The sequence below is a fragment of the Cupressus sempervirens genome, chromosome 6, assembly GCF_028749045.1.
Source record: "Cupressus sempervirens isolate cs-2001-9-10 chromosome 6, ASM2874904v1, whole genome shotgun sequence".
NCBI lineage: Eukaryota > Viridiplantae > Streptophyta > Pinopsida > Cupressales > Cupressaceae > Cupressus > Cupressus sempervirens.
In genome coordinates this window covers 201,043,053-201,068,749 of record NC_143123.1, presented here as the reverse complement: position 1 = coordinate 201,068,749, position 25,697 = coordinate 201,043,053, and the positions used below count along the sequence as shown (strand labels likewise).

The 25,697-nt window shown below is 37.5% G+C and overlaps 2 protein-coding genes across 2 annotated transcripts in view; both read right to left on the bottom strand.

The window, feature by feature from the left end:
* Nucleotides 1-25,697, bottom strand: part of LOC149551928 (isocitrate dehydrogenase [NADP]-like) — a 191,743-nt gene that overhangs the window by 149,475 nt on the left and 16,571 nt on the right. The gene's annotated exons all lie outside the window — the stretch shown is intronic.
* LOC149551929 (uncharacterized) lies at nucleotides 6,711-12,359 on the bottom strand. Its single transcript, XM_089789749.1, has 6 exons — nucleotides 9,361-12,359; nucleotides 8,990-9,222; nucleotides 8,703-8,855; nucleotides 8,165-8,565; nucleotides 7,614-8,012; nucleotides 6,711-7,495 (listed from the first exon to the last, which is right to left on the bottom strand). Exons 1-6 carry the CDS (start codon nucleotides 10,014-10,016, stop codon nucleotides 7,430-7,432), a joined length of 1,908 nt encoding a protein of 635 aa, XP_089645875.1. The 5' UTR covers nucleotides 10,017-12,359; the 3' UTR covers nucleotides 6,711-7,429.

Below are 25,697 nucleotides of genomic sequence, written 5' to 3'. Positions count from 1 at the left end.
GTTCAGTTGTGGCGGTTTTCGGCGAGAGTTTGGAGTTCCTATTTCACTTGGCTAGCGCAGGTGTTTTAAAGTCCTGCGGGTATTTGTGGTTCGCAGTGAAGAATTCTGTGGGTAACTGGGTTGCCATTGTGCGCCGTAGGAGAAAGAAAAGTATTAAGGAAAGGATATTTTCAGGAAAGTTTCGAACAACTAAGAGGACATTGTCAAAATCTTTGTCGCGGAAGACAGAAGAAAATAGGAGAACCCTACATTATAGAGAGAAAGAACAAATGAAAGAGGCACAGTAGCGGACGAGCAAAAAAAAAAAAATGATGACAACTCAAAAATGTTCAAAATGAATAATGTATGATGTCGAAGGGAAGGGAAAGGCATGAACTAGTAGAAAACGCGAGTGATTGGCAAACAGAGTGGGATTGAAAGAAAATCACAAAAATGGTGTGTTCCATAGAGTTTTGTGTGGCTTTGGGAGTGCTAATTTGGTCTTGGTAGCGGGGGCGTTGCCCCTCGACCTCGCCCCGTATCGCGACAGGGAGCGCGTCTCCGCAGGGGCGCTACCCCTCGACCCCACTGGGGGCGATGCCCCCTAGAACCCCAGTCAGTACAATTATTAGTCGTGGGAAGTGTGACCGGTTGATGAGACCTGGAGCTGCTGCAGGCATAGTGTGCCAGAGGTGGAGATATCAGCAAAGCAAGCCTTTCGAGAGGGGTGATACGCTTTGAGGCACTTGGAGTAGGGTTGGACGTGAAGCTGTCTTGGTGGATGTATGGAGAGCTCGGGAGGAGATGATCATCCAGTTGAAGGCAATACTGCGACACTTGGCTAAAGGTACCCAGGAGTTGGAAGCAGAGAGAGCAGCACGAGTGGCTATCAAGGTCAGCTTGATTAAGGAAATAGTATTATGTTAGCAGAGGCTACCGATGCAGCATGGTTTGGAGACCAGTTTGGTGCAAGCATGGGACAAATATGAAAGTGGTGTGACAGAAACAGATCTATCTTGTTGTAGTTAGTCAGTTAATGTATTCCGTTTTGTTAATCTGTCTCAGATATTTTGTAATTGTCGTTTGGAGACGACTTTTTCTTTTGGGGGGGATGATGTCGTCAGTAAATATTGTGCAGCCGACAGGATGTATGTAGTCGGACCCTTTCAGAAATTGTTATGTAGCCAACGGACCCCTTCGGAAAGGTTCTTCAAAACGGTATATGTACAAATATTGTGTAGCCGACAGGATGTATGTCGTCGAACCCTTTCAGAAATTGTTATGTAGCCAATGGACCCCTTCAAGAAGGTTCTTCAAAACGGTATATGTACACCGTGGGAAATCATTGTAAATCATTGGAAGCTTTATATAATCTCTTGGCATATGCAAATAATAAAAAGAGTTTTGTTGTTCTTGTTCATTGTCTATATGCATTGATCTATTTACCCATGCGGTAAACAGTTCACAACACCCCTCTTGCACCTGATATCAAAACACCTTATCACATGATGAGTAATGAACCTCACAGCCACAAGAGTACCTTAAGGCATTCCCACCTAGTGTTTTCCTCATGGCCACAATCCCACAAGCACTTGTACTAGATGAAGACAAGTGTTGACTTTAAGAGGCAAAAGATGTGTGGAGAATTAAAGTTATTTTGAAAATAAATGATTCCTCTCTCATAGAAAGTTGTGCATTCATGTGTAGACAAAAATATATTTTCCTTTTATGTTTAAAATAGGAATAATGCTTTATGTGTGTACACCTAGGATAAGTGGGAAGTGGAGCTTTTTATTTAATTAAAAGGGAGCAAGTTCTTCTAATTAAACAGGAACTTAGGATACAGTGGTCAAACCATAGATTATAATTGAATAAATAGTTTTTTTATTATTTGATCAAAGATAAGCCATAGATAAATTATGCAAAAATGCTAGAAAGGGGGCTCATAGACTAGATGACCATTTTTGGGTGATTACACATATTTCCACATATTCAACACTTCATATCTCCATGTGCATGCCTCTTCGCATGACATATGACACATGTCTATTTGCATAATATTAACTTAAATATAATCACAAATATCTCTTTCAGTTGAAGATGACCATAGCGGTCATAACAAACATATTTTTATCTCATAAAATTAGAGATAAAGATCTCTATCATGGTTACAAACTTCAACAAAAACTATAAGTCTCTGATTTATGATGGTACCTTGAAAGAAAAAGTGCTTCCCTTTGAAAGTCAATATCACTAATATGGCACAAAAGATGTGTTTTCAGCCACTGCTTTATTGTTAAAAAGATTTCAAATGGTGATTATGCTTCAGAAATCCACAAACCATTTATGCAAGCAACAAAATTATCAAGAAGCTATTTGTGAATGATTTGAGGAGGAGAAAGATGTCCTAGGAGATTTTTGAGGTTGAGACACATCAAACAGAATTTGAATGGATCTTCTTAAGTAAATCCGCAATGCTTAATGTAGGATGCCAGTTAGTTCACTAGCAATGGAAACAGTATAAAAGTGCCTTTAACTTTGTCACCTCATACATAAATGACTATGACAAACTTTCCATCTAGTAATCCACATGCTATAATATACTAGATAGTGAAGTTACTAATGTCATCAAGCAAATGGAAAACATTGAAATTTTTCTTCATTGTGTCACCTTCACAAAGAGACACTAGTGGAATGAATGCTTGCTAAATGTACCCCCAGTGAATCCCTTTATCTCTCACTAAGTGCCATATTAATGCCTTAGACACTGTTCACTTATGTTGTTGTTCGACATCCATCACTCTTAGACAATTCACTTGTAGCACAATACATTAATTTTCATGCAGATAAGAACCCCCAAGGTACAGGGAAAAAACATTCCACATAACTATTGCTTCAACAATTGAACATAGAATCATGTTTCTATCACACATCACCTCACATAACTAAAATTGCCCTATCTGCAAATGGAAAATCAAACATTTGTTCCATATATTGCATCCGCGAAGGTCATCAATGCTCGTGTTCACCTTTTTGCTCCCAAGTTGCATGGACTGTACAAAACACAACAACAAATGCAATAGGCAAGATATGTGCCACTCCTCAAAACAACCTCAACCACAGCAGTGCAATCATGGTCAATTACAGTTAGCCATGTTCTGTCCATATCACACATCACCTCACATAACTAAAATTGCCCTATCTGCAAATGGAGAATCAAACATTTGTTCCATATACTGCATCCACGAACGTTATCAATGTCCGCGTTCACCTTTTTGCTCCCAAGCTGCATTGACTGTACAAAACACAACAAATGCAACAGATGAGATATGTGCCACTCCTCAAAACAACCTCAAGCGCAGCAGTGCAATCGTGGTCAATGACAGTTAGCCATGTTCTGACCAAAATGACATTTATGATGCAATACAACTCAATTGTTGACATCAAATGCTAGTAACAAAAGCTTAAAGTTAATACTTGGGGCCTAGGTGTGATAATCTTAGTTTATCCAATTTTGATGTAATACAATAAAATATATCAATTCGCAATTTACATTTCATGGAAAAGACACATTTTTAAAATGAGTATCTGAATTTTGATAAAGCAGATGTCGTGTTGAAAATGTCTTAATCACTATGCCCACATATCTGATTGCTGAAAAGAACCTCATTGGACTCTGTTAAAGTTCCTTGAAGTAAACTCAATTTCCCTTGGTCTTTATAAGTTTTCCAAATTGTAAGACTTGTTGTGGATAATGAAATTGCTTTGAGACAATATAATGTTTGAACAGAATCCTTTATAAAATATGAAATGATTTATATTATTATTTGCACAAACCAAAATACACAATATTAAATGAACCTGGTAAAATATGTGACAGCAAATGCTTGAGGATGGGTTACGTCCAAAGACCAAGTTGCTACAAACCCCAGTACTATGTCGTGGGCAGTCAGCCAGCTTCATGTGAGTTAGTGATCCTTCAATTATGACTCCATGGTTTTGGTTTGCAGGCCTGACCTCTTCCTCAACAATCACGTACCCCTATTGCTCTCCAAACTGAATGCAAGCTCCTTATGCAGCAAGTAACAAACTGCTAGTTGATTGTAAATGCTGTCCACCCTTTATAAACATAAATACAGCTCAGAACAATACCAATTTACCATTAATTTTGCTGCATGCTCCTATCAGATGAAACTTGGCCCCTCTCTGCTTCCAAACTCGTCTCATCTCTTGCAGAATTCAGATTAAGGCAAAACAATTATCACTTCCCAATCTTGGTATGAAACCAATAGCAATCTCCTGGTCACAGCAATCAACAGTAGGAGAATGTACCCAATTGCTATACAACAGCAGCAATTCACAGAACTTCTCTTTAGAATAATTCACTAAAATTCAGGAAAAAACCCTCACTGGATAATCACTTAAGAAAATATATAATCAAGATGATTTCTCCTTCTCCAAAAAGCCATATTTATACTACAAAGTTGGGCCACTTAGCTTCAAGTTCACACTCTTCACTTAAAAGCAACTTTTATTATATAAAGTCATAACACTTTATATTATAAAATACAATGATAATAAAAGTGTATCATAAATGATCATTAAGCCACAATCCTCCAAATAAAAATGACTCCCATAATAATTCATTGAGAGATCAAACAACAAACCAGGCATTCAACTTGCATGAACTGAACACCCAAGAAAAGTAGTCGTCCGAAAGTGACTTACTAAAAATAGTAAGTCCAAAAATAGCAATATCCAGACAAAGACCCCCAAATCCAAACGTCAACTCACGAGAGTCACGATAATGAGTTGACAAAACCATAGTTTAGAGACCTGCTAAATCGGGGACATCCTCCCTCCCCAAGATTGCTTCTCCTCAAGTAATTGCAATCTAGGGTGTTGTAGAATATCCTCAGGCTCCCAAGTAGCATCCTCCTCTAGTAGGTTATGTCACTTAACCAACAACTCACGGATAGTCCTCCGTCGCAACTGTCTCTCCCTAATATCAAGAATCGCCTCCGGAATCAATTTCAATCTTCCTTCATCATCCAATGGAGGCAATATAGGTGATGGTATCACATGACTGCCCAAGGCGCCCTTAAGGTGAGAAACATGGAATACATTATGAACCTTGCTATCCTCAGGCAAATGCAACTCATAAGCCACCTCTCCAACCCGTCGTACGATACGAAAGGGACCATAATAACGTGGCTTAAGTTTCTCAGCACCACTCTTTTTGATCGAAGACTATCGGTATGGCTGCAACATCAAGTAGACCATGTCACCCACCTAAAAAGTCCGAATTGTTCTCCTCTAATCAGCATACTGCTTTTGTTGATTTTGTGCTCTCTGTATATTATCTCTCAAGGACCTCACTACATCCTGACTATCTTGCAAGAAATCTCCTACACTCGGCACTCTGCTATCACTACATAACAAGTCTATAAAACTAGGTGGATCATACCCGTATAGAGCCCTGAAAGGCAACATCTGTGTAGTCATTCGATGAGTGGAATTGTAACAATATTCACATAAGTGAATCCACTTTACCCAAGCCTTCTACTGAGAAGAGACATAATTCCGCAAATAACCTTCTATCCATTTGTTTACTATTTCCATCTGTCCATCAGTCTACGGATGGTAGCTAGTGCTAGGAGTCAACTCAGTCCCACACAATCTAAAAATATCCTACCAAAAATGACTCATAAATCTGCTGTCACGGTCACTTACAATAGTTTTAGGTAAACCATGCAACTTGAAGATCTCTCTAAAAAATAATTCAACCAATTGCACAGCTGAAAAAGTAGTGGTAATAGAGAAAAAATGAGCATACTTTGTGAGCCTATCTACCACCACATATATACAATCCCGTCATTGGGCTTTAGGCAAGCCCACAATGAAGTCCATGGAAATTCCCTCCCACTTCCTTTCAAGAATAGGAAGTGGTTGTAATAAACCAACAGGATATGTGTGTTCGTGTTTGTTCTGCTAACAAACCGAACACTCTCAGACATAGTGATGAACATCAACCTTCAACCCCTTCCATGTAAATCTCTCCCAAACCTATCTATAAGTCTTGAAAAACATGGGTGACCAACCATAAGAGAATCATGGAATGCCTACAGGATAATCTTACGCACATCTGACTCTGGAATCAAATATATCCTTCCTTTGTAGATAATCAACTCCCCTAAAAGCGAATATCTATCATCCTGAATACTACCATCCACAATACCTGTTGCCAACTGATCCTTGGCATATTCAGCTATAATTAAATGTCTCCAATCCTCTAAAAGATCGAAAACTATACAAAGATGAGGTCTCCTCGAAAAAGCATCTGCAACCAGTGTAACAAGACTCGGACTCGGCTCGAACTCGGCAAGGGTAACTTGACTCGTGACCCGGCTCTGACTCGTGACCCGGCTTGGCGGTGCCTTGGCAAAGTGAAAAACCCTCGAAATTTTGAGATTTTTTAAGATTTAAAGAACATTCCATGCACCCATTATTGAATAAAGCGTAAAGACACAATAACATCATTAAATAGAAGATAATTTGATCATAATGCACATGCCACATACTTAAAGTTAAAAACTTAAAACTTAAAAGTCAAACATCGATTACATATGTACAATACTACAAACTACAAAGTTACAAACTTACAAAGTTAAATTGCTAAAAGTAAATACTATATTACTAGTAATTAAAGTCAAACTAAGATAAATCCATGCAAACCATCAAAATGTATATGTATTATCATTTATGCATTATGAAATCCAACACATCAAGATTCAATAGTCATCATCAAATCCAAATGTTCCAAATGCTGATCATATATTAAGTTACTGTTAAACTGTTAAACAAAAAGTTAAAACAAGACTATAAGTCTACAGCTATGGCTCCTAGTCGGAGTCCTCATCATCATCGTCATCCTCATCCTCATCCCCAACCTCAGCCTCAACCTCAAGCTCAGGCTCAGTATAATCTACAAAATGCCTCTTAGTAAGGCATCTAAGGTAGGTCATAGATGTCTCAGTAGCCATAGCATCAGCTCGTGAGGTGCCTCTAGGATCAACTGTACTCTCTGCCTCTGGCTCTGCCAATGTCTATAAGGTGCCACTGGGAACAACTGGAGCTCTCTGGTCCTCTGCTGCCATAGCCACAGCCTCAGCCTGGCCCTCTCTATCTGCCTGGTCAAGCCACTGTAGGTCCTCATCATCAAAGACAGGATCAGTAGCCTCAATGATCCAACCAGACTCTGGATCAACCTACTCTAGAGTAATCAGAGAGGTGTCACTATCCAAAATCTCCCTGATCCTAATGCGCAGGTTGTAGTGCACAAAGACTAGACTATTCATTTTCTGCACAGACAACCTGTTACGCCTCTTCGAGTGGATGTGCTCGAACATGCTCCAGTTGCGCTCACATCCAGAAGTGCTACTTGTCTGGCTCAAAATGCGGATGGCGATTTGCTGAAGGTTTTTGGTTGAAGGCCCAAACATTTGCCACCATCTATCTGAATTTTGAAAAAAGGAAAACAAAAAAATATTAGTCTCATTTCAAAATTTGAAATTTAAGTTTAAAGCTAGAAATTTATAAATTAGATTGTATAAGGCTTAAACTGCAATCTTTACCTGGCTGCAATTTTGTACGACATTCTTTGCAAATTTGACTTGAAAAAATGAGCCCTGGTGCATTATTATAGGCATCCATCTCAAGCAATATATCTGTGGGATTAGGGGACATCTTCGATACCACTGTGTATAGGCCACAAGAAACTCCTCATCTACCTTGAAATCATCAAGGAAACGGTATGCCGAATTGAGGTAATAGGCTGCTGCGTGGATGGGCTTATGAAGCTGATTTTGCCATCTCCTATCAATTATGTCCCAAATAGGGCCATAGTTTTCCTCAACTCCTACATATTTGGCCTTAATAGTCTCCTTGACCCTATCCATGCCCTCATAAATGTAGCCCATAGAGGGCTTCTCACCATCAACAACTCGTAGGAGGGCTACAAGGAGCTCGGTGATCTACAAAACAATTAAACAAAACCACAATTTAGTGAATGATGAAACTTTGCAAAGTTGCACAATGAAAATAAAACAAAAATATGTATGAGAAATTAATTTATAAAATTTTAAGACTTAAGCTTTTAAAATTTAAAATTTAAATTTTAAATTACCTCCACAATTTTCAAACATGGCTCCCAAAAATCATCATCATCATAAATGCATTTTGTTGCATCTATCCCTGCAGGGCTGCTCGCAAAGGAGGAGGAACTCCATTTTGGACCAACAAACATGCACCTCAACTCTAACCTTGAACTCAACAAGGATTTTAGTGTGATAAAGTTAGAGGCAAATCTTGTGATACCAGGACGAGCCAACTCCTTTCCCTTCGTGTATTTTCTCATAGTGCTGAGGACCAAGGCATGATTATAGATGAACTTACAAAGATTTTTGGCCTTGGTAACACATGATTTCACCCATACAAGCTTGCCAATATCCTCTAACATGAGGTCGATGCAATGGGCCGCACATGGAGTCCAAAAGATTTTTGGGTGTCTCTCCATCAATAGTTTTCCTGCAGCAATTTTAAATTAGTTAGTAAACAATGAAAATTTTTGATGTATTAAAAAACTTTTAATTTTCAAAATTTAATCAAAAACTAAAACAAATTTTTCAGAAGTAGAACTTAGAAAGTAGAAGTTCAAATTTTACCTGCAGCAACATAATTAGCTGCATTATCTGTCACCACTTGGACAACATTGTCTTCCCCCACCTCCCTTATGACCTCCTCAATAGTCTCACATAACAATTTTGCATTTTTCACACATGAGGAAGCATCTATGGACCTCAAAAACATGGTGGATCCTGAAAGTGAAAATTAAACAAAATAATTATCATTCAAGAATCAAGAATCAATACTCAATAAAACAAAATTTTCGTTATTCAATAATAGTATACATTAAATTTTAGACTTCAAGAAGTAGAGCATGATGAATTACCTCCGCTAGAAACAAGAAAATTTAGGAGGGTTCTGGACCTCCTATCTGTCCATCCATCTGTCATGATGGTACACCCCTTTTGGCTCCAAATCTTTTTGTGGTCCTCCAACTCAAGTTTCATCTCCTCAACCATATCTAGCAAGAGGGGGTCACTCAACTCATCTTCAGTGGGGGCTTTGAACCCCGCACCACAGATGGAAACTGCATCAATCATCCCCTTCCAATAAGAACTCCTATTACATTTATAAAAACATTTTAATTAGCATATTTCAAATTTTCAACATCAAGTTAAAAGTATAAAATTGAATATAAATTTTAAAACTTAAAACGTAAAACAATCAAATATAAATGAAGTTGAAAACTTGAAGTACCTGGCTGCTATAAATGGAATGTCGCAGAAAAACCAAAACTTGCAAATTGCTCTTACTCCAGCTTCATGTATCTCCCTATTCCAGCCCATGCTCTCAAGTGAGGGTTGTGCACCAGGAGTGGTACGCGGTATAAAAAAGTTGTCCAACTTACTAGATTTTCTGACTCTAGGACGAAGAAGAGCAGCACTACTAGAAGGGGCAGCAGCAGTAGCATCACTAGAAGTGCAAGGAATAGATGTAGAAGAAGCACGAGCAACAGAAGCACTAGGATGATAGGGGGGACGGGAAGAACCTTGTCCAACACAGCCTACTGACTCAGAAACATTTGCAGATGAGCGTGGAAGAGAACTAGAACCAATCAAAGCTAACTCTTCTAATTGTTTTTTTTTTAATTCTTTTTCTTGTTCATATTTTTCCAAGGCTACATAACAAAAACGTTGAGCCTCAACAGTTGCAGCTCCACAAGGCTCAATATCATGACCACGTAAGCTAGCAATATGGTATTTTAATCTATTTATCCGCCCACTATTAATGGTTTTGCAAAATAGGCATTTTGTTTGAGTTCTCTTTCTACCCGAAAATTCTATGGTGAACTTCCAACACTCATCTTTTTTGTTGCCTTTAGAGAGCTTGGGTTTTTTACCTCCAGAAGCCATTATGACTTAATTAAGGAACAATGTAAAGGTTGCTGCAATAAGACATTTTAGACCAAATATTACCATTTCAGCATTGCATTTTATGAAGATCTAAAGTTTAAAAAAAAAACTCATAAACAAACAAAAAAAATTCATGCAAAAAACCCATAAGCATAGACAAAAAAATCATCAAAATCTAAACAATCAAGTCTTACCTCTTTCAAATGCTTTGGGAAGTGTTGAGAAGAGCTCCTATAAACTCCTTGATGATCGAAATGCAAACTCCAATGTCACAAATGCAAGCTTTTCTCCTCCTCCTTTCAGCTGGTTGCAAAACAAGAAACCTCTATTTCTCTTCTACCTCTCTCTCTCTTTCTTCTTTTCACTATAGACTGTTATGGGAGCCCTTTTAGGGTTATATGAGTGAGATATGTAAAAAAAAAACATAAAAAAAACATGTAAAAAATTATATTTTCAAGGCCCGGTTTTATGCCTGTCGCGGCCGAGTCAAGCAGGCCAGGTCACGCGAGTCACTCCTCGTGACTCGCCGCTCACGAGTCACGAGTCATTGTGACTTGGTGAGGTCAGCGCGGCTCACTGACTCGCCTGACTCACGTAACTCGCCGCAAGTCACGTTACCCTGTCTGCAATTACATTTTGAGTCCCCTTGATATAGGAGATATCAAAATCATAAGATTGTAGCTTGCTGACCCATTTCTGCTGCCTCTCATTCAAATCCCTCTGCCCCAGGAAATGTCTTAGGCTATTATGATCAGTACTAATGCAAAACTTGCTGCCCACTAAATATTGCCTAAATTTAGCTAAAGCATGCATGATGGCTAACATCTCTTTATCATAAACATTAAAAGTTCTCTCAGGACCCCACAGTTTCCTGCTCTCAAAAACTATGGGATGTCGATCCTGGGACAAAATGGCACCAATACCCTCTTCGGAAGCGTCACAATGCAAATTGAAAGGCCTAGAAAAATCAGGTAAAGCCAATAGTGGACATGAAGTCATAATAGTCTTAAACTTCTCAAAACATTCTTGTGCCTGGGCCGACCATTGGAAAGCACCCTTACAAGTCAAATCTGTAAGGGGAGTAGCGTGTCGTGAGAAACGAGTCACAAACCTACAGTAAAAGGCACAAAGACCAATAAACCTCTCAAATGTGTCAAGGTCTCAGGTGTAGGCCACTCCACAATAGCATGGATCTTATCTGGGTCCATGCGAACTCCATCAGCACTAATAATATGCCCCAAGCAAAGCAACTCTGTCATACTAAGAGCACACTTGGACTCCTTGGCATACAAGGAAGCCCTATCCAATATACCCAGAATGGTATCCAAATGAACAATAGGATCATCCCAAGTCCAAAATGTCATCAAAGAAAACCAGCACAACCTGCGAAGCTGACTGTGAAACACCCTGTTCATAGTGGACTGGAAAGTGGTAGGAGCATTGGTAAGTCCAAAAGGCATGACCAAAAACTCAAAATGCCCACAGTGACACCTGAATGCAGTCTTCTCTATATCTTGCTCTCTAACCCGGATTTGATGATAGCCGGACCTCAAGCTAATATTTGAAAAATACTTTGCCCCATGCAATTCATCAATGAGCTCATCAATCCGTGGAATAGGATACCGGTTTTTAATGGTCTTCTTATTCAGCATCTGGTAATCAATGCAATCCGAAGGGTGCCATCCTTCTTCACCAGAACAACAGAAGAAGCGAATGGGGACTTACTTGGCCTAATGTGCCCCTAATCCAGTAGCTCCTGTATGGTCTTCTCAATCTCATCTCTAAGCCTCTTCAGATGACAATAAGGCATAATTATAATAGGCTTAGTGCCCTCCTCCAACTCAATAATATGCTCAATCCCACAATCCGCTAGCCTGCCAAGGGGTAAATCATTAAACACTTTATAGTGTCTAATTCTCAACTGCTGGATATCTAGATGATATTCTGCCTCCTCAATATTCTTTTGAGTAGGCATAATCCTGCACTCCACTGCCCAATCAATAATATCCTCATGGCGAACCAAATGCTGCATTCGCCTAAGAGATATCTACTTCAGTTCATCATTACAGATTGCTTTGAGATCCTAGGGTTGCCCATCCTTGATGAATCTCATCTCCATCTTCTTTGTACTCAGGTAGATATCCTTAAGTGTGTATAACCAAGCCATGCCAAGAACTATATTTGTTCCCCCCATGTCTACCACATAAAAATCTGTAGTGAAAGCATATTTATTAAGTTTCACAAGAAGATTTGTAATCATCTTGTTACACTTCAAGGTGTAACCATCAGCTACCTATACCCGTAGGCCCTCAAAATCCTCAATCTGCATACCTCTCCTGGTAACTAAACGTGCATCAATAAAATGATAAGTAGCTCCAGTATCAAACAAAGCAACAATACCCTATCCAGATATGAGCCCACGCATCCTGAAAACTCCCTCCTTCCTCATTCTAGATAAGTAAGCTACCTTGAGGTTGGAGTCATCCACCTCATCATCAACATCATCACTCCTATGTTGATCTTGATTATAATCTCCGGACTGCTCCTAAAACTCAGCATTACCATCATCATCATAGAACCACTCCATCATCCTATTTTTACCCTTAGGCTTCATAGGACAATCATGGTCGACATCATAAGGAGCCCTGCAGTAGAAACACAACTTCCTCCTCTCAAATCATTATTGTTTCCCAGTCCAAATGTGCTGCAGCAGGATGCTTACCCTTAGTCTTCTCCTCTCTCCGGGGAGGTGCCCTATCATAGGAGGACGTAGCAGGCTTCGAGGCAAACTTGCTTCTAGGTGTAGAGGCCTCTAAGTTACGGGCTTTTTTCATTGCCTCCTACAATGAAAGGGGATCTAGTGACTTAACCCACCCTCTGAGTGGCTCAGCAAGACCCTCAATGAAAAGCGTAACCCTCCTCCGCTCAGATATGTCATATACCATCACTAACAACCTCTGGAACTCACTGATGAATGCCTCCAAACCAGTTGTCTCTTGTAACTAAGCCAACTCCCTAAAATATACCTCAAGATCCTTCTTGTCAAAGCATTCTATCAACCTGTCAACAAACTCCTGGTATAATATGATCTAATCATGATGGAGAGATACTAAAGCATGATACCACCAATCGTGCGTGACTCCATCATGCGTGACTCCATCAAGGTGTAGCATGGCAAACCTGATGGTGTCCTCCTGAGTCATAGGACGCAAAGCGAGGTAGGTGTCGAGCTTGTGGACCCAAGCTCTAGCAGTCACTCTACCGCTCCCATCAAAATGAGCCAATGTCATCTTACCAACTACCTGCTGAAGTTCAGTATACCTAAGTTGTTGTCTGTCAGTAGCAGGCCTACCCTTGTAATGCTCATGCTTCCATGTCAGATATCTGTTTAAACTCAAGTTATCCTTTAATGCCTAAGGAAGAGCATCCCACTCATGAAAATGAGTCAATACATCATCAACAAAAGGAGCGGCATCAGATGTAGTGTTCACTGCATCTAATTCAGGTCTCAGGAAAGTGGGTCTCTATGGTCTGTCCTGAGCACCAATATAACCTATCCTGTCCAACCTGTCATCCATCCTAACATGATCCTCAATTTTGTGCCTATCATCAGCCCTGGGCCCTGCATCCACACATGACCTATGGGAACCGACAGAAACATCTCAATCTCTCTCTCTACCCTGATCTTGTTGCAAAGCTAACTACTGCAAGGTATTAGACAACTGTTGGAGAACACCTATCATCTATTGTTGCCTGGCTGCGATATTTCTAAATGCCTACAGGGCATCTCTATCAACCTCAGCATCTGGGACCCATCATCCAATGCCACTAGAACTACCCGGGCTTCCCACTAAACCAAACTGAATCTCCGGCTCTGTTTCCTTGGAGGTGAATTATGTCCTTGTCGAGTATAATGCATGCTTGGCACAAACCTTCGATCACCATCCATATCTCAAGATGCAGAACAAGAAAATATCCCTCTGAGCCCAAATTCCTGCAGGCTGGCAAGAAACCACTCTAATACCACTAAAAAGAACCTAACTGGCCTTTGTTAAAGTTCCTTAAAGTAAACTCAATTTCCCTTGGTCTTTATAAGTTTTCCAAATTGTAAGACTTGTTGTGGATAATGAAATTGCTTTGAGACAATATAATGTTTGAATAGAATCCTTTATAAAATATGAAATGATTTATATTATTGTTTGCACAAACCAAAATACACAATATTAAATGAACCTGGTAAAATACGTGACAGCAAATGCTTAAGGATGGGTCACGTCCAAAGACCAAGTTGCTACAGACTCTAGTAGTATGACATGGGCAGTCAGCCAGCTTCACATGAGTTAATGATCCTTCAATTATGACTCCACGGTTTTGGTTTGCAAGCCCGACCTCTTCCTCAACAATCACACACCCCTATTGTTGTCCAAACTGAACGCAGGCTCCTCACGTACCAAGTAATAGACTGCTAGTTGATTGTAAATGCCATCCACCCTTTATAAACATAAATATGGCTCAGAACAATACCAATTTACCATTAATTTTGCTGCGCATTGCTATCAGATGACACTCGGCCCCTCTCTGCTTCCAAACTCGTCTCACCTCTTGCAGAATTCAGATTAAGGCAAAACAATTATCACTTCCCAATCTTGGTATGAAACCAATAGCAATCTCCTGGTCACAGCAATCAACAGTAGGAGAATGTACCCAATTGCTATACAACAACAGCAATTCACAGAACTTCTCTTTAGAATAATTCACTAAAATTCAAGAAAAAACCCTCACTGGATAATCACATAAGAAAATATATAATCAAGATGATTTCTCCTTCTCGAAAAAGCCATATTTATACTACAAAGTTGAGCCACTTAGCTTCAAGCTCACACTCTTCACTTAAAAGCAACTTTTATTATATAAAGTCATAACACTTTATATTATAAAATGCAATGATAATAAAGTGTATCATAAATGATCATTAAGCCACAATCCTCCAAATAAATATGACTCCCATAATAATTCATTGAGAGATCAAATAACAAACCAGACGTTCACCTTGCATGAACTGAACACCCAAGAAAAGTAGTCGTCCGAAAGTGACTTACTAAAAATAGTAAGTCCAAAAATAGCAATATCCAAACAAAGACCCCCAAATCCAAACGTCAACTCACGAGTCACGATAATGAGTTGACAAAACCATAGTTCAGAGACCTGCTAAATCGGGGACATTACAGTCCTCCCTCCCCAAGATTGCTTCTCCTCAAGTAATTGCAATCTAGGGTGTTGTAGAATATCCTCAGGTTCCCAAGTAGCATCCTCCTCTGGTAGGTTATGTCACTTAACCAACAACTCACGGATAGTCCTCCGTCGCAACTGTCTCTTCCTAGTATCAAGAATCGACTCCGGAATCAATTCCAATCTTCCTTCGTCATCCAATGGAGGCAATATAGGTGATGGTCACAGCAATCAACAGTAGAAGAATGTACGCAATTGCTATACAACAACAGCAATTCACAAAACTTCTCTTATGAAAAATTCTCAGAAATTCAGGAAAAAACCCTCACTGGATAATCAGATAAGAAAATATATAATCAAGATGATTTCTCCTTTTCCAAAAAGCCATATTTATACTACAGAGTTGAGCCACTTAGCTTCAAGCTCACACTCTTCACTTAAAGGCAACTTTTATAATATAGAGTCATAACACTTCATATTATAAAATACAATGATAATAAAGTGTATCATAAATAATCATTAAGCCACAATCCTCCAAATAAATGACTCCCATAATAATTCATCAAGAGATCAAATAAGAAACCAAACGTTTACCTTGCCTAAACTACACACCCAAAAAAAGTAACCGTTCAAAAGTGACTTACTAAAAATAGTAAGTCCAAAAATAGCAATATCCGGACAAAGACCCCCAAATCCAAACGTCAACTCATGAGGGTCACGATGATGAGCTGACAAAACCACTGTTCAGAGACCTGCTAAATCGGGGACATTACAATTGCATATAAAAATAAAAAATAAAATTGAATAAGTGAATGAATTAATCCTCTGAAAACATGAACGATGGATAAAAGGAATAACGAAACAATTTAATGAAGAGGATTTTTGGCAAAGACTTTGTTATATTAGAAGGGAAGCTGGACATCATGATCATTAAGATAACTCTTTTCTAGAAAACTGGAAGAGGTGACAACCTTTTAATTTCAGCAGTCACATGAGTTAAAGAGGGTACTACATAAATTAAGTGCTAATAGAAAATATTTGCATGCCTGAATCAAATGTTTTGTTGCAAAGCCATCAGCTTGATGGCTTAGATGCGCAAATCAACACCTTCTTTGGTTAAACTTATTGGGTGGCGATTTTGTAAGTCGCTATGATCTCAACTAACATAACTGTGGATAGCTTGCAACCGATAGTTTTTAAGGATCAATTGCAAAATAGAGGTTCCAACCATAGCATATGAGACAAAGTCTCTCCTACTTCTCAAGAAACGCTTCCCCCTTTTTATTGCTACTAGAATCAACAAAATAAATAGCTACTTATTTACGCTAACTCAAATCAGGGTGGGACATTCATCCTATTCTCTTATTTCCGAATTGATGTTACTATTACAATACAATCTTAAAGTGATAGTGTATTTCACTTACAAAGCATTTGTTGGCACAATAATTCCGATAAACATAAGATTAAATGTAAGAATAATCTTCAATGTAACAGCATTTTTATATATTAAAGAAATTCATCAAAGCTCAAAGTCTTTCATGGCTCCTTATGAGATTTTGAGATTAAGAATGAAGCATATATACGGCTCAAAGTCTCCAACATGAGTTTCACCCTGCATGCGCAAACTGGGAAAGTAAAAGTAGCACAAAGTTTGCAAGCTACCTTCTTATTTGTGTATCCTACAATAGCTTCAAAGTTCAAACTTGATAAGCAACTCAAAGTCTGTAAGACCAAATATGGAACCAAATTATAACTCTAAACACAATAAACGACTCAAAAGTCTACAAGATTGTGTTCAAATCCCTTTTAAACAATAGAACAAAAATTCACAATCAACTCAAGAAAATGTCTTCACATCAGAGTTTGGATTGGCACAAAGTCTCAAACTAACCTGACTCTTTATTGAATGCAATTTAATCTACATCTAAGCACAAAGTCTTTAGAGTGCATATAAAAATTGGCAGAGTTTTCTTGCATTGCCAAAAGATGAAAATTACAATGAGCACCCTCCTCTATTTATAGGTGAGGAGCTAAGAGAAAGGTGGGAGAAACCCCACAAACTTTGACCTATTCCCTAACTAACTTTTATTTATTCAAACTGCAAGTCCTAACTATCTTTGACGTGCAGTTGGAGTACATGTTATAGATTTGCAAGTGCTAGTATCACATGCAATTAAATCTTGTTCCCCAATTACATGTAATTTGTCAATAACAAAATTACAAAACCAATGCTGAAAAATAAACTAAGTGCCTGACAAGACACAACCCTTATTACGTAAAATCTATGATGAAATAAACTAAGTACCTGACAAGACACAACCCATATTACATTACCCATTGTTGGTCTTCATCCTACGACAAGATGCCCCATGTTTGAAATATCCAAATTTGGTGAAAGCATCAGAAACTGGAATATGAATTTGCATCCTTGATTGTTTTGTATTATGGCATCGACAAATCACCTACTTGAAATCAGTCTTGAAAGCTTTCTATATTGTCATCATTCCATCACTTAATCACCTCCTTCGTAATGTCCCCTAGAAGAGTTTCCAATCACTTCAGACACAAATCTATAGAGTTGTAATTCTTGTGTGTTTGCCTAGAAGGCATTGTTGTTATCTTGTCACACTTCCAGGATTGGGCTTCCAGTTTGGCACTGAACAGTGGTGATAAAACTTGCAGGAAGGGTTGCAATAGAAGGCAAAAACATCATGCGGTTAAGGGTGTCTACAGCCATATAATAGTTGATCAAGGGGTTTGTTTAGCTTCAATCTAGCATCTGATTCAAGCTACGTTACCCAGGGATGCATTGCCACCCCTAAGCCCCAAGCTTCAAAAACATCTCCCCCAACCTTAGGAAATGGTCAACGAGTTTCCAGATCTCGTTGACCATCTCGAGGACTGATTTTCGTTTCCTAGTTGTTTCGAGGACTGCTAAGAGTTTCCGATTTAAAAAAGTATATATTGATCCCAATACATCTAAAATTGATTTTTTTCCCTACAGGCCCTACGTGATGGAATTAATGCTTGAAATAAATTATAAAATAAAAGTTTTTATAATTTGTATACACAACCCCTATTACGTAAAATCCAAGATGAAAAATAAACTAAGTACCTGGTGTTGGATCCCAAAACCGCAGATTGGAAATCCAAGATCTTTATCAATTCTCCAATAGGATCTATCAATCAATTCTAGCCAACGAATGGGAATAATCCATATTCCCCTGCACTTTAGGCTTTGTTACACCTAGACAGGTAAACCTTTACTTCAAACCTAATTACCTTGTTCAAAGCTTTTATATAGCGAATTTAGACTTGGTGACTTCTTAGGCTAGCAAGGTCCTTGAACTCGATCAAAATAAAATTGAATGAATGATTGGATGTTTTATATAGAACTTAACAATTGGGTTAATGCTTGCAAGAAGGAAATATATAGATTATTGACTTCAATGATGAATCCAATAATTATACTTCAATGATTCAAAAGACCGCTTATCCGGGTAACAGAGTTAACCACAATGAAGGTTATTATGTACAACTTTATGAGACTATTTATTTAAAATATCATCAATTAAACTTGTGCTCTGCAAAAGATAAATCTTATATGCAATTCTCTGTCAGTCCAAAAGGGTCTTATCTTCTTTGGCGGAAGTCCAATTAGACAAAGATAAGGAAGTACTTATTTATTTCACGCTATCCCTATTTATCAAACAAAGAATGTAGAAAAATCCAATACAAAAGCTTTGTCAGAATAATTCAATAATCTTCTTACTGATCATAAGGGATGAATCCAAACTGTAATTTAAATCTTTATGCCTTAAATAAATATAAGCAAAAAGGTCTTATATTCATCATTAAAATATAATACTCGAATTTAAATTACAAGTCATCATTTACATTCCTTGTTCCTCCTTACAAAACTTCTGAATATCACTTGCAAATGCTTCTTTGATAATGTGTTCTTGTTCCAATATGTCTTTTTTAATACTTGCTCATATCTCCTTATTTATATTTGATAATATAAAAGAATATGTCTTTTCAAAGTCAAAAGTCAAAAGTCATATCTTTTCCCTTTTGAACAAAATTAACAACATTTATAATCACTATAAGTATAGATGCATTTTTGTTTGCCAATCAAGTTAAAATAAGATTTATTGTATAGTCAAAAGTTGATTATTGTTAATCTACTAGCTTCTATAGATCTTCCTTAAATAAACTATCGCAATTTATCAATACTCCATATTTTCTTCTATTTGCATCATATCATGGATTTTGACCATGTTTATCTTTGTCATATATTAGCTCTGAATCCATGTATATAGGGATTTGGAATATGTCTTTGTGTCCCATAAAGGCTAATCCTTGCTCTCATCGCATTTCCCTTTGACATGTGGTCATTACAATGTCATTAAGATGGGAAGCTACGTTGGGCATAATTTTGAATGATAGTATATTTCCTCACACCTACGGCTTCCTATAGAATCGTCTCTATTATAATTTGAGATCAACAAGTCATGAAATGTTAGTGAAAAGGCAATCACTTTATAATTCTTTGGCTCCTGACATCTCTCTGATTTTTGTTTTGTTCATGGCGTGCAATCCTTATAAAAACTCTTGACAACACTGTGCAAGAAGGATGGAGGCTTTGTCGGAGAGGTTATGTTTCTAACATGCTTGGTTTTGGATGACATATTTTTCAGGGAGTAGATGATGCTTCTCATAACTGAAACATTGAATTGATGTCCCAGTTTGTGATATTTTGGTGTCTCCTGCATGCCGCAAAATTTGCACTTCAACCATCTGTAGAGACTTGAATCTTATGTTTCATCACAACTTGATGCAAAGTGAAATTGGATGGCCCCAGGCCCCCCAAGAAATGAACCCTAATCCTTTCCTCTATCAAACACCCGATTTTGATCATCCAACAGCTTATTCCTTCTGATCATGGTATCATATCGCTCCTTAGTGAAATCTGATCCATTAGCAAATTTCAGAAAATGATCATGACATGACGTGCTTTTCCTTCATTTCCTTTGTCTATTGCCCATATTTCAAATATGTATTAGATGTATTATCCTTATAGAGAATACCTATTGGTTCCACTTCATAACTGCACTATTTGGTATATGACGTTGTCTAGCCTTTGAGAGGTCATCAAGTGCATTGTGGTTTTTGCTGCATGGAGGATCCTTATGCATTTGATCACTCCTACAAGTATCTAGATTAAGTTTTTTTGCTTAAGTTTTTCTACTTAGATGCCCCTTTGCACCCAATTGGCTCTATACTCTGGATGTTGTTAGAAATAGGGATTATTGAGAGGGGGGGGTGAATCAGTAATCTACAAACTTTAGTCGCCAACTGGATATTATTACTTACTTTAAACCATGCATAACAAAGCAATAAAGTAATGATGAACAGTAACAATAACAATACACAAAGATAACTTATGACATCATATTTTGTTAACTAGGGAAACCCTAGGAAAGGGAAAACCCCACTGGGGATGATACCCACTAGATAATATATTGATATATATGTTCCTTGTTAGAGGATGGACCTGTTAGGAGTCAATGAGCAAATTCAATATAACCAATCCCTATTAGGAGATTCCAACCCTGTGAGGAGTTGTGCCAACCCTGTTAGGAGTTGTATAATGTATGCAAGATGAGCCCATTGCCCAAACATGCAATTTCAATTACAAGAAGAGCTCACTGCTCAAACAAGTAATTTACTGTTATTTGCCTTCTTTGTCTGATTTTTGATCTTTAGCTCGATCTCAGATCACCAGATAAAACTTCGCATATATCGATTTCACAAAAGTTCGCTTACTTCGCAATTCACAATTACATAATCATACAAGCACGCACACTTCTTATCGCAAGAAGTCCTTTGCATAAATACCATGCCTATACATAAAATACTACTAGGTCGACTAAGACCACAACTCACTTTTCCAAGTTAGAGTAAACATCTAGGATGTCAGCCCTAATTGGACAAGTAATTGTTTTGCAATCAAAACAATTATTTCCTTCAATTCCGCTGTCCTGCTTCATCAAAACACGATTAACTCTGTTCCATACAGTCCGTACAAACTTCTGAGGTTATACACGACATCACCAACATGTATACTATCTCCATGTAACTTCGCTTGTCATAATATGACGTCTGCAACATGTTATAAACAAAACAATGTACTGCTTTAAACCAAATTCTATACTTAGACAATTTTCTGATAACCAAATACTAAGTATCTTTATTTTCGAGGTTTCTTGTCAACATGTACATCATGTGTTGCCATTAATGACAACAATTATATATCACTATTAGCCAATTGTCAACAAATGTTTCTCTTCACAAAAAGGTTTTGAGGATAACTCAGATTTAGGAAATACTACATCTCTATTATCAAGATTTGATCAAATAGGAGATTTGGAAAAAATTCAGAACTAATCTTCAACCCATTCTCCTCATTATGCCCATTTGGTTTTATCTCATCTTCACCTATTTGATATAACTCCTCCTCATATGGTAAGTTAAAAGATGTTTCACCTTCTGAATGCATATGAGTTTTATCAACTTCAAAATCATCATTAGGCTTACTACCTTCACCATGATGCTGATGGACTTGACTGCATAGAAGATTTTCTTCAAACATTGGATTCAAGAGCATAGAGAACTCAGGCACATCTTCTTTTGCTTCCTCTTCAAACATGGGTTCAAGAACATAGAGAATTCAGGCATACCTTCATGAGAACTTTCAACCGGCTCCTCAGGTGTTCCATTACATATAATATCAGCAAATAGTGTATCCTTTACTAAATTGATCCTTCTAATAATCATCATTTGTTTCACCCAACACCTCTTGAATATGTGTTGTTCCATTAACATGTTTACTGTGGTGGTTGAGAAAAAATTTGGACCATTTTTCTCAACATGCTTCTTATATTCCATGTCCAACAAATCTGAAATTTCTTCCATGCTAAGAGAATTCTCTTCCTCATTTTACATTCAATGATATTTGATGTTACACAAGTATCATCATGGATAGATCTTTCCTTGGACTGTCCAAAAAAGTCTTGTCCATTTAAAACAGAAACCTCACTTGACTCATTTTACTTCAATCCTTCATTCATCCTCCTCTACAATCAGTTCATCAAATATATATTTCAGAAAAATAAGGAATTGGTGATCATATAAGAGACCTAATTCACACATTCTGTTGAAAAGATCAGAGGATGGAGGTCTGTATTCCAAAGGTATTTCTTGATGAACATTAAACATCCTTATGAATAATTGTAATGCGGATTCCTCTTCTCATTTTTCCAAGTTCAAAAATGCATTCAAAGGAGACATGTAATTTGGATCTTCGTCATCACTGAGATCGTCATCAAGCATAAGGCTTTCTTCTATCTAATCATAAGCCTCCTCTTCTCTATCTTCATTATCTTCTTATAATATCTGAAAAAGAAGCTTCACATTAGGGCCCTTTGGTGAGATTCCCAACTCAAAAAATTTGTGTAGAAATTCCTCAAATAGAAACATGAGGTTTGGTGGTATCTCATGATAAGTGCTTGTCATCCTCATAAACAAATGTGTTGAAGACTCCCCTTCAAAGCTTTTCAAATTGAAAAGGGCATCAAGTGGAGACATGTTAAGATCCTCTTCCATGTTGTAGCTTTGGTCTTCATACCGTTCGTAACACATGTTATCTTCCTCACTTGCATCATGAAATTCATATAGGAACCATTGTTCAAAAAAATTCTAAAGTGAGATACTTTGTGTAGTAATGACTCATGTGTCTATCTTGCATTGTCTTTTAATGTCCTGACAAATAGCTTCAATCACCTGATCTTCTGCACTAATCTCACAATCTTCTATAAATGTAAATGCATCCAAATGTTGAAGTGTTGATTCATCCCATTCCCTATGAAACTCTGGTACAAGTTGTAAAAGCTTTGGAAACAACTTGTTAGGCTTACAATCAAAATTTTTGAGATCCAATAACCTTATGCCATCTTGAATAAAAGACTTTCTTTGAAATGATCGATACATTTGAAAAAACGATATACCATTTCCTTCTAATTCTTCTCCTTGAGTAGAGTTACCAGCTAAAACTTCATTGAATAGAGTCAAAACCTCTTTTGAGAAATGTATTGATTTGCTGACCTTCCAGGTTCTTGCTTCCAGCAGAGTACACTTCCAAACAAACTGATACAATTGCTTTCTAATTCTAATCTACGAAATCTAAAATTTTGGGTAACTTCACAATATATATTATGAGCAACTCTCTCCAGTAGAGTCGTCAATCTGTTGGTTCCCAAAATTGTAAATTAGAAATCCAGGAGCTTTGTCAATTCTCCAATAGGATCTCTCAATCAGTTTTGACCAACGAAGGGAATAATCCATATTCCCTTGCACTTTAGCCTTCGCTACACCTAGGTGGGTAAACCTTTACTTCAAACTTGATTACCTTGTTCAAAGATTTTAAATAGAGAATTTAGACTTGGTGAGTTCTTAGGCTAGCAAGGTCCTTGAACTCGATCAAAATAAAAATTGTATGAATGACTAAATGTTTTATATAGAACTTAACAATTGGGTTAATGCTTTCAAGAAGGAAATATATAGATTACTGACTTCAATTATAAATCCAATAATTGTACTCCAATGATTCAAAAGACCAGTGCTTTGCTTAACAGAGTTAACCACAATGAAGATTATTACGTACAACTTTATGAGACAATATTTATTAAAATATCATCAATTAATCCTATGCTCTACAAAAGATAAATCTTATATGCAATTCTCTATCACTCCAAATGGGTCTTTTTCTTTGGCAGAAGTCCAATTAGACAAAGATAAGGAAATACTTATTCATTTCACGCTATCCCTGATTATCGAACAAAGAATGCAGAAAAATCCAATATATAAGCTTTGTCGAAATAACTCAATATTCTTCTTACTAATCATAAAGGACGAATCGAAACTGTAATTTAAATCTCTATGCCTTAAATAAATATAAACAAAAAGGTCTTTTATTCATCAATAAAATATAATATTCGAATTTAAATTGCAAGTCATCGTTCACACTCCTTGTTCCTCCTTACAAAAATTCTGAATACAACTTACATATGCTTCTCCGATAATGTATTCTTGTTCCAATATGTCTTTTTTATTACTTGCTCATATATCCCCTTATTTATATTTGGTAATTAAAAGAATGTCTTTTCAAAGTCAAAAGTCATTTCTTTTCCCTTTTAAACAAATTAAACAACATTTATAATTGCACTTTATAGACGCACTTTTGTTTACCAATCAAAGTTAAATAAGATTTATTGTATAGTCAAAAGTTGAATATTGTTAATCCGCTAGCTTCCATAGGGCTTCCTTAAATAAACTATTGTAGTTTATCAATATTCCATATTTTCTTCTACCTGCATCATATAATGGATTTTGACCATGTTTATCTTTGCCGCATATTAGCTCTAAATCCACGTATATAAGGATTTGACAAATGTCTTTGTGTCTTGTAAAGGCTAAGCCTTGCTCTCATCGCATTTCCCTTGAACCTGTGGCCATTACGATGCCATTGAGATGGGAAGCCAAGTTGGGCATGATTTTTAATGTCAATATAATTCTTTGGCTCTTGAATTCTCAGTGATTTTTTCTTTTTCCATGGAGTGTGATCCTTATAAAAACTCTTGACGGCACCATGTGAAAAGGATGGAGGCTTTGAGTGAGAGGTTATGTTTCTAACATGCTCTGTTTTGGATGTCGTGTTTTTTAGGGAATAGGCATTGCTTCTCATAACTGAATCATTGAAATGATTTCCTGGTTTGTGATATTTTGGTGCCTCTTGCATGCCGTGAAGTTTGCACTTCAACCATCTGTAGAGACTTGAATCTCATGCCTTGTTGTCACAACCTGATGCAAAGTGAAATTGGGTTGCCCCAAGCCCCCCAAAAAGTGAACCCTAATCCTTTCCTCTATCAAACACCCGATTATGATCATCCAATAGCTTATTACTTTTGATCATGGTATTATATCGTTCCTTAGTAAAATCTGATCCATTAGCAAATTTCAGAAAATGGTCATAACATGACATGTGCTTTTCCTTCATTTCCTTTATCTGTTGTCCATTAATTAAAGTATGATGGCTTATTGTTGCTGCAAATCCTCTTCCGGTGACTAGGATGAGCCATTGATTGAAACAATTACACCTGCTTAGACAGCCAGCCTTGTATCCTCAACAGTAAGTAACCCCTACACAAGAATTAGCAAGTGCGTAATTGTCTGTGGCCACTTGATGTCCCCCAACTCAGTGATCTATTGATTATATTGGCTGTGTATGGAGCCAATCTGGAATCTTTAGTTTGTTTCTACCTCTGTGTACCCAAATTAAGGAGTGTTTGCAATGAGTGCAATAGTATCAATTCATCTGCTGAATGGTCATCC